The 12831-nt window shown below is 40.2% G+C and overlaps 1 protein-coding gene across 28 annotated transcripts in view; it reads right to left on the reverse strand.

Moving 5' to 3' along the window:
- SUPT3H (SPT3 homolog, SAGA and STAGA complex component) overlaps nt 1-12831 on the reverse strand; it is a 442887-nt gene that overhangs the window by 33410 nt on the left and 396646 nt on the right. For 11 of the 28 annotated variants that reach the window (XR_015153255.1, XR_015153253.1, XR_015153252.1 and 8 more), the window contains one exon: nt 11781-11866. Coding sequence is in view for 21 of the 28 variants with exons in the window: in XM_086371946.1 (XP_086228072.1) it covers nt 11825-11866 (42 nt within the window). In the remaining 7 variants the exon portion in view is untranslated. Of the gene's footprint in view, nt 1-3142; nt 4471-11725; nt 11886-12831 lie in introns of those variants that run through there. The other 17 variants (XR_015153251.1, XM_086371965.1, XM_086371956.1 and 14 more) reach the window with 8 other exon arrangements.

Consider the following 12831-nt stretch of genomic DNA (forward strand, 5'->3'; position numbering starts at 1 on the left):
ATATACAAAAATAAACTCAAAATGAATCAGGTACCTAAAAGTAAAAGCTGAAATTTAAAATATCAAGAAGAAAACATCAGAGAAAATCTTTGTGAGCCTGGGTTAGATCAAGATTTCTTAGATAAGACACAAAAAAGTATGATCCACAAAAGGATAAAAACTGATAAATCAAACTTCTTCAAAATTAAAAATTTCAAATCTTCCAAAGATACTTGTAGGAAAAGTCAAGACCCATATAAAACATGTGAAAACCACATTTCTATATCTAGACTATATGAAGAACTCTAATGCTGTAATAAGGAAACAAACAACCAGTTTTTTAAAAAATAGACAAAAGATTTGAACAAACAGTTCAACAAGGAAAAGATACAGATGATAAATGAATACATGCAAATGCTTAGTATCATTAGTCATCAGAGAAAAGCAAAGTAAAGCCCCAGTGAGTTACCACTCTTTGCTTATTAGGATGGCTAAAATGGAAACAAAACAACAGAATAGATCACACCAAACGCTGGCAAAGACAGGGAGCAACTAACCAAGTCAAGGGAAGGCAAACGGTTGAGGCACGGAGTCAGACAACAAGCCGAGACAGAGGTGAGACGAACCAGAGGACGATGGCGTGGGCATATTGCTGCAAGAATCTGCAGAGTTAAGGACTGATCAATCATTCATGTGTGTTGGAAAACACTGACGGGACATGCACTGGTGTCGGCCCCTGCTCCAAGTGCTGAGCACGCAACAGTGGGAAACACCACGATCCTAAACCCTGGACAGTTTACACTCGGAGGGAGAAGATAATGAGCAAAACAATAAGTCTGTCAAACGGGTATGGAAATATTAGTGAAAAAAGAAAGCAAGGAAGCGGATACGGTATGTAAGGCGAGGCTGGGGCTTCAGTATTTAAAAGAGGTGGGGGTCAGAAAAGGCCTTACTGAGAAAGGTGCTTGATGCGGGGGAGGGAGCCAAGAGGAGAGCTTTTACAGGCGAGTGCTATTAACACTGAGTTCTCACAGGGTACTCAGCTAACACCCATCCACTTTGTTGAGATCCATTTAGTTTCCACAATAATGACATAAAAAGATACCATTTAATGTGATAACTGGTTATGACAGTTTATAAAAATGATTTATGGGGTAAATATAATCTTCATTTCAACTGAACAAGAAACATTAGAAATTCAACTGAAAGAAAACCACACACTTCAATTTACTCTGAACTATTACTTACCCCTCCTGTCTCAAACCTGCCCCTCTTTCAATTTTCATTTATATGTGATTCTGAGAAAGCTGAGTGGCACAGTTTAATATTAATAAATTTTGGAGTATTAGCTGGGAAAGTGGGTTAGAAAAAAAACAGGAGGAAATAGCCTATTCATATGAAAATAATAATCACATAATATTTATTGTCTGGGATTGAAATGTTTCAAATATGCAAAGCAATAAAATGTCAGGAAAAGCAAAACTTCCTAATGTTAAAAAGATCATAAATTTTCCCCAAAATAAGACATGTAAAAAAAAGTTCAGGTGATACTTTATGTCAAAAAAAAAAAAAAAATACCCTCAAATCCAAGCTGCTGCTGCTACTGCTGCTAAGTCACTTCAGTTGTGTCCCACTGTTAGCGACCCCATGGACTGCAGCCCACCAGGCTCCTCCATCCATGGGATTTTCCAGGCAAGACAAGCTTAAAACCTTCAGAAGCACAACTTACCACTGAAGGGCTATGGAGACAATGGCAGTTACTGTAAAAGCACAGAAAGCAACAGTTATCTTTTTTTTCTTTTTGAGCTTGAGAATCACTTTTTAACAGGAACAAATTCCCTGACCTAGGCATTCTGTAACATGTACTTTTGCTATGTCTTGAGTGAAAAAAAGACACGTAATGTCAAAAAGCTACCAGGATTTCAGTGTCATTTAAAAATAAAAATTTTTTAAACATTTATTTACTTGTCTACACTGGGTATTTGTTGCAGCACTCGGGAATCTGATCTATGTTTCCGCAGTGGCAGCCCGTGGGGTCTAATTCCCTGACCAGGGATTGAACACAGGCCCCAGGATTAGGGGCATGGAGTCTTAGCCACTGGACCAGCAGGGAAGTCCCAGTGTCAATTTTAAATGAATCTGTATTTTATAGATCACAGTGGCAAGTATGCAAATGTCTAAAGTAGAGTCATACTTACGTTGGCAAAACATGTAACATACTTAGTCTATGGATAATTTAATCCAAGTGTCTCTTGCTTCCTTAAATCCCTTTGGTAATTCCTTGGTTTCCCCCAGATCCTTGTCTTACTGTTTGGGAACTGTCAATCCATGTTGATTGCTTTGGATTTCATAGGTGCTAAAATTTGTTTTTGAATCAATGAATGAATGAATGGGGATAAAGAAAGCAGACATTCTAACTGTCAGCTCCTTTTGGGTGAAAAACTGTTGCTTCCTGTTCACAAAATCCCATTATTTCCAATCTAAATAGATCTTCGCATTTACTTTAAGTTCAGTGGACACATTACCTTAGGGAAACCTCATCCTAAAACAGCTCACTGTGTTTGCAGTAAACCAGTGGGAGACCCAGCAGGTTTTTAAGGACAGTGCTACAGACAAAAATGGCAAGTGAGTCTGTAAGTCTAGACTCAAGCAGGCGCGAAGGTTCTGAGGTCTTTAGTGGTATGTAAGTGTAACTAAGGTTCCCTCCCTCTCTGAGGTCATTAACCCCTTCAGATCAGACTGCAGTCAGAGTGTGTGCTCAGTCGATCAGTCACGTGCAACTCTTTGCAACTGCATGGACCATACATAGCCCACCAGGATTTTTCCAGGCAAGAATACTGGAGTGGGTTGCCATTTCCTTCTTCAGGAGATCTTTCCGACTCAGGGATTGAACCCACATGTCTTTCGTGTTCTGCATTGGCAGGAAGATTCTTTACCACTGAGCCACTTGGGAAGCCTGTAGTCAGATCCGAAAAGCCACAAGAAACCTGACCCGTGGCCTGCTTTGAAGTGATTTCTCTTGAGATACTATATGACTGTCATTATGAAAAAGGCTGGGATCATCTATAGTTCTTGAGATTTGAAGCCAAAGGCAAACAAGTATCCATAGAAGATTAAACATAGACTTAACCAAAAAAAGAAAAAAACGATGTTTAAATGCCCATTTTCTTTTCTGTCAACCAACCAATAGATGTTTATTGAATACCCAATATGTGCACGTGGTGATTACAAACAGGTATAGATTTAAGACTTTCCCTCAAGAAATTCTTAATCTGGGGCAGGCTACAAAGTACATGGACAGACGATTAGGGACAGAAAACAGAAACTACCGAGACCAACAGGAGCATAAAAAGCTCGGAAGACGCAGAAGGCACCCTGCCCTGAGACAGGCAGGAAGCTTTACGGGAAAGAGCTGGGGAGGAGGCCACCTTGCAAACGGCAGACGGATTTTCCACAGGTTCACGGACACGACTCTACACATTTCAGGGGAAGGCACCCTAAGACCTTTCATGTTTCAACACGGGCCACTTGGCAAGGTTCCACCTCGCTCGGCGATGGTCCCACCTCCCTCGGCGATGGTCCCAGGGACATGACAGGACAGCCAGTCTAGGGAGGGGCTGCCACAAGGAATCATCTGCCTCCCTGGTTCTGGAGACACATGACATTTTCCATCTTGACCTCCTTCTGGGTACGGATAAAGCTGGAAAACTGCTTGGTGGTTTAATTAGAGTTGGCATTCCATGACTCGGTGACCCACCACTCTAATTTTCTGTCATCTGGCCCCTAGATTTGGTATCTTCCTGTGGGATTAGGACCATGGAAAGTCTTGTTTGGTTTTTTTTGCTGTGCCAGGTCTTAGCTGTGGCACATGGGATCCAGTTCCCTGACCAGGGATCGAACCTGAGCCCCCTGCATTGGGAGCATGGAGTTTTAACCACTGGACCACCAGGGAAGTCCTAGGACAGTGAAAAGCTGACACCATGCTGATCTTGCTTAGGCTGCCACGTAAGTCCCAACTTCCAGCACCACCTGGGCTCACTGTCTCTTTCCAGGCCAAACCTATGAAGTGTGGCCAGCCAACCTGCAGGAGTCACTGCTGCTTAAGCACTGCTCAACGGATTGGCACACACAGTCTGGAAGGAGTGATGGGAAGAGGCCAATGTACTGGCAGGTGAACTGACTTCTCCCAAGTAAAGTGGTTGGCAGAAGGAAATCAACGTCGTTGGCAGAAGGAAATCAACGTCGTTCGCAAAAGAAACCTGTAGGTACGTAATGCCACAGGCTGAGGCACTGCTAGTCGACATCTTAACAAATATAAATTTGAAAGTGACTTGTTCTGAGGCAGAACAGACCTCGGGCTGAATTAAAGAAGCTGCTAATGAGAGAGGAAAATCATCATTTATAATGCAAATTGTGTTCAGCAACTTTTGTTCCACTTCCTTCCTTATCTCTGTCCACCACTATCCCACGCACACAATTGCACATCCTGGGCTGGGAGAAACAAAAGACTGCATCACAATTAACAGGCAAATACCTAAAAGGGGCATTTGTATAAAGTTACAGGGGTTTGCTGCATGTACTTCTGGATCGGCCACTGCAAACACATGTAAACACGATGGGGATTGTTTTATAACATGAAATAGCTTGTATGAAAGCATAAAATAGTAGCCTGTGTAATGAGAGCCTTCTAGAGAAATCTGGTCCCACAAAGGAGAGGCTTTGTACACATGGATCTTGGGGAAGTTTTCCTCATAATTTGTACAGGGATTCTTAGTATGTGCATTGATCCTACGTATTTATCTTAAGGTTCAAGACATTACAGAAGACTTGGCATCATGCTATATAATTATAGTCTGTTACACATTATATGATATTCTATTATATACATAATACTTGGCCTCAGGGAAGGAATGTGAAGTTAAAATTTTCTTGTAATCAAGTTTTTTGGTATTGAGAAATACTTCTAGGTTCAGGGCAGCAATTGTGTTATCAGAAATCTTTAGCACAGTGCAAGTGGTATAACACTGGTTTAGAGCATGAGCTCTGGGGTCAAAGTGTTGGGTACTAACAGTAGCTCCATCTCGGGCACTTCTGCATCAGGCATGGGACCATCCTCTCTTTTTTTCACTTATCTATTTCTGGTTGCACGGGGTCTTTGTTGCTATGCGTGGCCTTCTCTAGCTGTGTGTGTGGGCTTCTCATGTTGCAGAGCACGGGCTCAGGAGTTGTGACACATGGGCTTAGCATGTGGAATCTCCCCGGACCAGGGTTCAAATCTGTGTCTCCTGCACTGGCAGGCAGGCTCTTAACCACGAGACCGCCAGGGAAGTTCGAACCTTCTGTTCTTAAATTTGCTTTCTACCATCTACGGGCAACACAGAGAATGACAACGCATCTCTCATAGTGGGGTTGTGAGGATTTAATCAGATAATCACATAAAGTGCTTAGGGTACAGGGTGGCACATGGTGTCCTACGATTATTATGTGAAACTATGATTATTATGTGAAACATTATTAAAATGCTGATATAATAAATTATTTTTGATAGCAAGTAAACTGTTCAACAGTTATATAAGTAAACATCTTGCTTCTTGAGTTTTCCTATATCTTTTTCTAGTTTTATACTCTTTGGGGAAAAAAAAAGGAATAGTAAAGATTGGGTGGTGATGAGCAGAAAAGAGAACATGAATATAATACCCTATACAGAGTTACAGTGGTTTCCAACAATGAAATATTGTATCTGGGTTTCTCATGACTTTGTAGGAATTGATTGTTTTAAAATATGCTTCAATTGCCAAAACTCTCATGACTTACGACAGCCTGAATATTTGATATTTTCTTCCAGAAAAAAAATGTCTCTTTTTTTTTCTTAAGTGCTATGGTATCACTATCCTAGTCCTGACACTAGAAACTTACTTTAAGAGATATGACTTTTTAATATTTGAGCTTTTAAAGCCATCTGGCCCTTATTTAACCATCACATTTACATCCAATTCCTGCAGGCAGAGATTTGTTGTTTAAGCTTGGCTTGACGCCCTCTGCAGAAAGCCTTTCCTTTAATGAACTCGACTCCACTAAAACTGCTAGCTAGAGTCCCCTGGTCTGCCCTTGTTCCCCACTCCCACCAACTATACAATAAGCACAGAACGTTTCATCTTGTCTTCCAAACAAGAACATAAAAATAAGAAAATAAATCGATGAAGAATCAGCTTAATGTGGCCACCACTGCTATGACATATTCAACTCAATGCCCTTATATTATTTGCAGAAGTGTTTATGTACTATGAAATGTTCAGCCAGAGCACACAGGAAACTGTAAAATATTTTATAAGATGTATACATGGTTGATGGTAGAATTTTAAATGCAACTTGGGAAGGTTCTATCTAAATTCCAGGAGAGCAGATGAGGGAGTATTTTCTCTGTAGTGACTCAGTTTTACATAAGGGGTTATATGAACTGGAAAGAAATGCCTGATTTGGGAACTATATAAATTTTTTTCATAAAACTAAATTTTATAATTTCTAGACAAGTAAACTTATTTACTCTCAGACCAAGAATTACCAGTTATGTTTATCTGTCTTCTACATGGTAAAAGCATTAAAAGTGGATTGTTTACTATTTTATAGGAACAAAGAACATAGAGTAATAAATGAGGAATTCATCCCAAACACAGAAATTATATACACCATTAAAAATAGTTATGCTTAAATAACAACTCTTGCCTCTAAAACTGGAACATTATTTTTGAATCTCAACTATTGCAATATGTGCAGACAGAAGGTTAATGACATATCCTCAAAATGGCATGTTTAGAAAGGTGCATTTGCAAATTCAGGTGAAGGGAGAAATTTTTTTTTTTTTAATTTATTTTTAGTTGTGGGATACCTGCTCCACAATACTGTGTTGGTCTCTGCCATACATCAGCATGAGTCAGCCATAGGTATACACGTGTCTCCTCCCTCCTGAACTTCCCTTCCGCCTGCCACCCAATCCCACTCTTCCAGGTTGTGACAGAGCCCTGGTGGAGTGCCCTGAATTATTCCGCACATTCACACTGGCTATCTGTGTTGCACAGTAGTGCACATGTTTCCACGTTACTCTCTCCATTGGTCCCACCCTGTCCTTCCTCCCTGCACCCTCCCCCGGGTCCGTAAGTCTGTCTTCTATGTTTACATTCCACTGAGGTCAAGTGAGGTCGCTCAGTTGTATCCGACTTTTTGTGACCCCATGGACTATAGCCTGCCAGGCTCCTCCGTCCATGGGATTTTCCAGGCAAGAATACTGGAGTGGGTTGCCATGCCCTTCTCCAGGGGATCTTCCCAACCCAGGGATCAAACCCGGGTCTCCCACATTGCAGGCAGACTCTTTACCCTCTGAGCCACCAGGGAAGTCCTTAATTGCTGCCCTGCATATAGGTTCATCAGTAGGTCTTTCTAGATTTCATATATATGTGTTATTATACAATATGTTTTTCTCTAACTTCACTTTGTATAACAGGCTCTAAGTTCATCCACCTCATTAGAACTGACTCAAACATGTTTCTTTTCATGGCTGAGTAATATTCCATTGTGTATATGTACCACAGTTTCTTTACCCATTCATCTGTTGGTGGACATCTAGGTTGCTTCCATGTCCTGGCTACTGTGAATGGTGCTACAGTGAACACTGGGGTACATACGTCTGTTTCAATTTTGGTTTCCTTGGGGTATATGCCTAGTAATAAGATTGCTGGGTTATATGGTAGCTTTATTCCTAGTTTTCTAAGGGATCAAAGGGAGAAATATTTCTATTTCTTTTATCCTCATGTCTATAAAGCAGCATCAATTTCTCATAAGAGAAGTTATTTATTTACTTACCTGATTTATTTATTTTCAAATTCCATCTCCTAAACACAGAGCTACAAAAATAGAAACTATTTTGTATATTCCCATTTGATTTACAATTGAGCCTGACTTTTTATATTGTTTAGCTATAACTTTTCATTTTATGTTGGAGTATAGTTAATTTACAATATTGTGTTAATTTCAGGTATATAGCAAATTAATTAGCTGTACATATACATATATCTATTCTTTCTCAGATTCTTTTCCCACATAGGTCATTAGAGAGTGTTGAGTAGAGTTTCCTGTGCTATACGGTAGGTTCTTGCTGATTATATTTATTTTGTATACTGGAGTGTGTATGTGTTAATCCCAATCTCCTCATTTATCCACTGCCCTCCACTTTCCCTGTTGGTAACCATAAGTTTGTTTTTCTGAGAGTCTGTTTCTGTTTTGCAAACACAATCATTTGTATGATTTTTTAAATTCCACATATAAATGATACCATATGATATTTGTCTACTAAGTGACTTATTTCACTTAGCATCCTCCTGCAATGCGCGAGTCCTGGGTTTGATCCCTGGGTTGGGAAGATCCCCTGGAGGAGGGCATGGCAGCCCACTTCAGTATTCCTTCCTGGAGAATGCCCATGGACAGAGGAGCCTGGCAGGACACAACTAAGCGACCAAGTGCAGCACACAGGATAATCTCTGGGTCCATCCAATGTTGCTGCAAATGGCATCACTGTTCTTTTTTATGGTGAGTAATACTCCATTGTATATACGCACCACGTCTCTATCCATTCATCTGTTGATGGACATTTAGATTGCTTCCATGTCCTGTTTATTGTAAACAGAGCTGCAATGAACACTGGGCTGCAGGCACCTTTCTGAAGTATGGTTTTCTTCAGATACAGGCCCCAGAGTCGGATTGATGGGTCATACGGTAGCTCTGTTTTTAGTTTTTTAAGGAACCTCCAGAGTGTTCTCCCTAGTGGCTGCACTAATTTACATTCCCACCAACAGTGTACGAAGGTTCTCTTTTTTCCACATCCTCTCCAGCACTTACTGTTTGTAGACATTTTGATGATGGCCGTTCTGACCAGTGTGAGGTGATACCTCATTGTGGTTCTGATTTGTATTTCTCCAATAATTAGTGATGCTGAACGTCTTTTCATGTGCCTGACTTCTTTTTAAAAATTGATGTACAACTGACATATAACACATTAGTTAATTAATATCACAGCCCATCTGAAGATTTTAATCTAATGCTTGTGCTTTAGAATATGTCCATAATTAGAATCATTTAAAAAATAAGAGTTTGGGGGCTTCTCTGATGACTCAGAATCTGCTTGAGATCCAAAAGACAGATCACAGGTTCAATCCCTGAGTTAGGAAGATCCTAATGGCAACGCACTCCAGTATTCTTCCCTGGGAAATTCCATGGACAGAGGAGCCTGGTGGGCTACAGCTTATGGGATTGCAGAGTCAGACACGGCTGAGTGACTAACATTTTCACTTTCACAAAATAAGTTTAGGTTATTGTCTAAGATAAACATGCCATAAAACCCTGACATGTCTTGGTGACATCTAAGGCAGATCCAGAATGGCAAAGTATAAGACTAAGCTGAGAATTAGGGACAATGAGTCTGGTCTCTGGTCTGTCACAGCCACTGTTGAGTGACCTTGGGAAAGTCAGTTTCCCTCTCCAAGCCACCATTTTCCATCTGTAAAATGAGTGGATGTAGTCAATGATCTTTAAGACCATCTTCTACTCTTGACATTTTATGATTCCACATAATATTTTAATCTTGAAAGAACAATTTATTTAAGTCCCAATTTCTGAAACTTTCCTTTTATAAATCTTTTTCCCCCCCTATACTCACTGCTTAAGGAAATTTTATTTCACTTCAAATTTAGCGCTGTGGAAAGAGTCAGAAAAAGAACCTAAGTGTAGACAAGAAAAAAAAAGAATTACAAATATTAATATTGAGCAATTACGGGGACATCTAGGCTGGTTCAGGACAGACATAAATGACCTTGTTTTATTCTAAATTCAGCTCATTGGCTTATGATGAAAAGTGAAAGGTTATTATATGGACTTACTGGGCAAAACCAGATTTTATAAATAATTACCTGTCAGACTGTTCAAGATAGACAAACATACGCCAGACCAACAAAAACATAGACCTGTCATATTTTTGAGAGAAATGTACGTTGAGTCTTCCTTCTCTGGGACTATAAGGAGATCAGGTAGAATAAAATGAAGGGGAAAAAACCTAAACCTTATATTTTCTGCCTTGTGCATACTTTAAAATGTATAATGTGGGACAGGAGGAATTTTGATGTGAAAAATCAGCTCCTGAAGATTTTATACATCTATGAGCCTGGCATAGAAACCAAATACAATAAATGCTGTCATTTAAAAAAGTTAGGATGTTTACTGCAAGCTTATAATTTTCTGTGATTAGGGACGCCAAGAAAAATAAGAATGATGATAAAAAGAAAAGTTTAATCATCCATTTCACCAATCACAGATGGAACATCAAAACCCTTTGGCAATTTTTTGATATTATATATCTGTACTTTGTTGTTGTTGTTGTTGTTCTTGACATGAAGATTTCTTCCAGAAGGACTAACACAAAACAGGTAAATGACAGTTCACAAATGTGAATGAAAAAGTGAAAGTGAAGTCGCTCAGTCGTGTCCGACTCTTTGTGACCCCATGGACTGGAGCCTATCAGGCTCCTCCGTCCATGGGATTGTCCAGGCAAGAGTGCTGGAGTGGATTGCCATTGCCTTCTCCAGGGGATCTTCCAGACCCAGGAATCGAACCCAGGTCTCCTGCATTGCAGGCAGACGCTTTACTGTCTGAGCCACCAGGGAAGCTATTGTGGCACAATCCCATTAGCTGAGCCTCACTGTGATCTGGTCACAGCAGGAAAATCCTTCACGCTTCTCATTTCTATTTTTATTAATTCTTGACAAAGGCTGTCTCAGTGTGCGTAGAAACCACAATAAAAGTAAAATTATGCAAAACTCATCAAGTGTGAAAGAGATAACTTCCTTTTTTTGCAATTCAAGTTGAATCAAGATAGGTATATTACTGCTATATTCGAGTTTGTTTCCAAGAGTGACAGTTCCTCATTTGCTGGAGAAAGTACAGATGTCAGAAGGATAACTCAGCTGCTAGAGCAGGGAAGGGCCCAGCCCACACGCAGGCTAGGTGCTAGCACTTTGGAGTGAGAAAACCGATCACTCAGCTGCCCTTCCACTGATTCTAACTGCTTGGCTTCTAAATGGGTATGGTGTGTGTGAGGGGTGGGCCTGGGGATCCAAGGGACAGGGGAAGGCGAGAAATAAAGACGGGAAGAGTTCTGTGAGGGAAAAAACACACCACAGGCAGATACTTGGAAAGTAGGGAAGACGCCGTAAGAATGACAGATGTACAATACGTGGGGTGAAGGGAAGAAAAGATAGGAACAGACAGTTCATCGGGCCTATTAGGTCTTTGATTAGTCTGAGTTCATAAGGTGGACATGTGTCTGTAAAATACATGAAGATCTAGTCACCAAATGTCAGAAAGTAGAGTTGGTGGGACAGTGCAAGGGGAAATGTGACTGTCCTTTTAATTGTGTGTCCTTTGTCCCAAACCTGGATTACAAAATGCATCAAATAAAACACAGACTAAACACTGAGAAAAAAAAAAAAAAGACACTGCTTTTAAGTTATGTGAGCTGAGAGCAGCTCTACTCCAAATTCAAATTGCAAAATTGCATTCTTGTCCACCTACACACCACCCTGAACATCCTGCCATTAATTGGCTAAATGGCCCATCCAGTAAACAAGACTAAGCGCTGAGGGGGCTGGAAAAGGGCTGGAGTCAGTCAGTTGATAGTCACAACAAACCAACCCACTCCCAAGGCTGTGGAGAGGGTAAACTTGTATTTTATTTTGCCCAAGGAGGGGAACAGAAATCACCTTAATATAACATTGCCTTTCCTGTTGTCGCAGTCACAGTCACATCAGCAGGCCAGAAAAGCCATCCCGTTCCTGCGGTAGGCACTCTGTCAAAGAAGAAGAAATCTGCAGTGAATTATCACATCAAGTCAAAGCAGGAAAGGGGGCAAAAGAGCAAGCAGCACTTTCTTCCTGTTTTGGGGCTTGGCTGGCTACAGTCTAGTAGGGTGCTTCATCTGAACATTGCTGGTGGCCAAGCATTAGCAACTGCTCTGTTAAAAAGTCAGTGTGGTTAACAAGTGGTTAGTGATTCTATTTCGGGGCAGTGGGAGAAATGTAAAATAAGACATCCCATTTTGTTAATTGATTGGGCTTGGTTAGGCCAAAGACATGTTGTGTTGAATCTGTTTGTCCTTTAGAAACATGTGTTCTCTATTGGACATGCCCAGGAATCACTTCTAACTAAGTATCTTAATAGTCTATAAATTACTGACTCATTATATCCTTCCCAGGCCTAATTTATAGTCCCAGTAAAAAGCTATGGGAACAGATAGTAATAGAGGCCCCCTTGCCCAATACGGTGCTAGAGTTCTGTACATTATAGGCATTACATAAAACGTGAATCTTACACAATTTTATTATGCATAGATAGATAGATAGATATTCATGATGGGATAAAAATACACCCATAAAAGAAAAATGGGAAAATAAATACTAATTGTAATAATGTAATATACTCCAGCAAAGAAAGTAACACGGCATAATAATGTAATATACTCCATAAAGAAAGCAACATTTCATCCCAAGAGACATATTTTGCGTTTCAGAATTGGGAGAATTGGGCCACACAGGGCCTTCCACAATGAGACTCAGAGTGAAGCAGAACTGAAATCCAGGATTTAGGAATAAAATTCCTCTTTTCACCACCATAGTTTTCATTAGTTAAACTTGGACCAGCCACCTTCAGAGGATTTGTAACCCTCAATTAGATGAAATTTTTATATAATGTATTTTCAGAAAAATGTGAAAAAGACAAATCCTCATAACATTATGAAGTTTTTGTTCTTTTAAG

This window comes from Bos grunniens, chromosome 23, assembly GCF_055505025.1.
Source record: "Bos grunniens cultivar Pamir isolate PY7600 chromosome 23, Bosgru_T2T1.0, whole genome shotgun sequence".
Classification (NCBI taxonomy): Eukaryota; Metazoa; Chordata; class Mammalia; order Artiodactyla; family Bovidae; genus Bos; species Bos grunniens.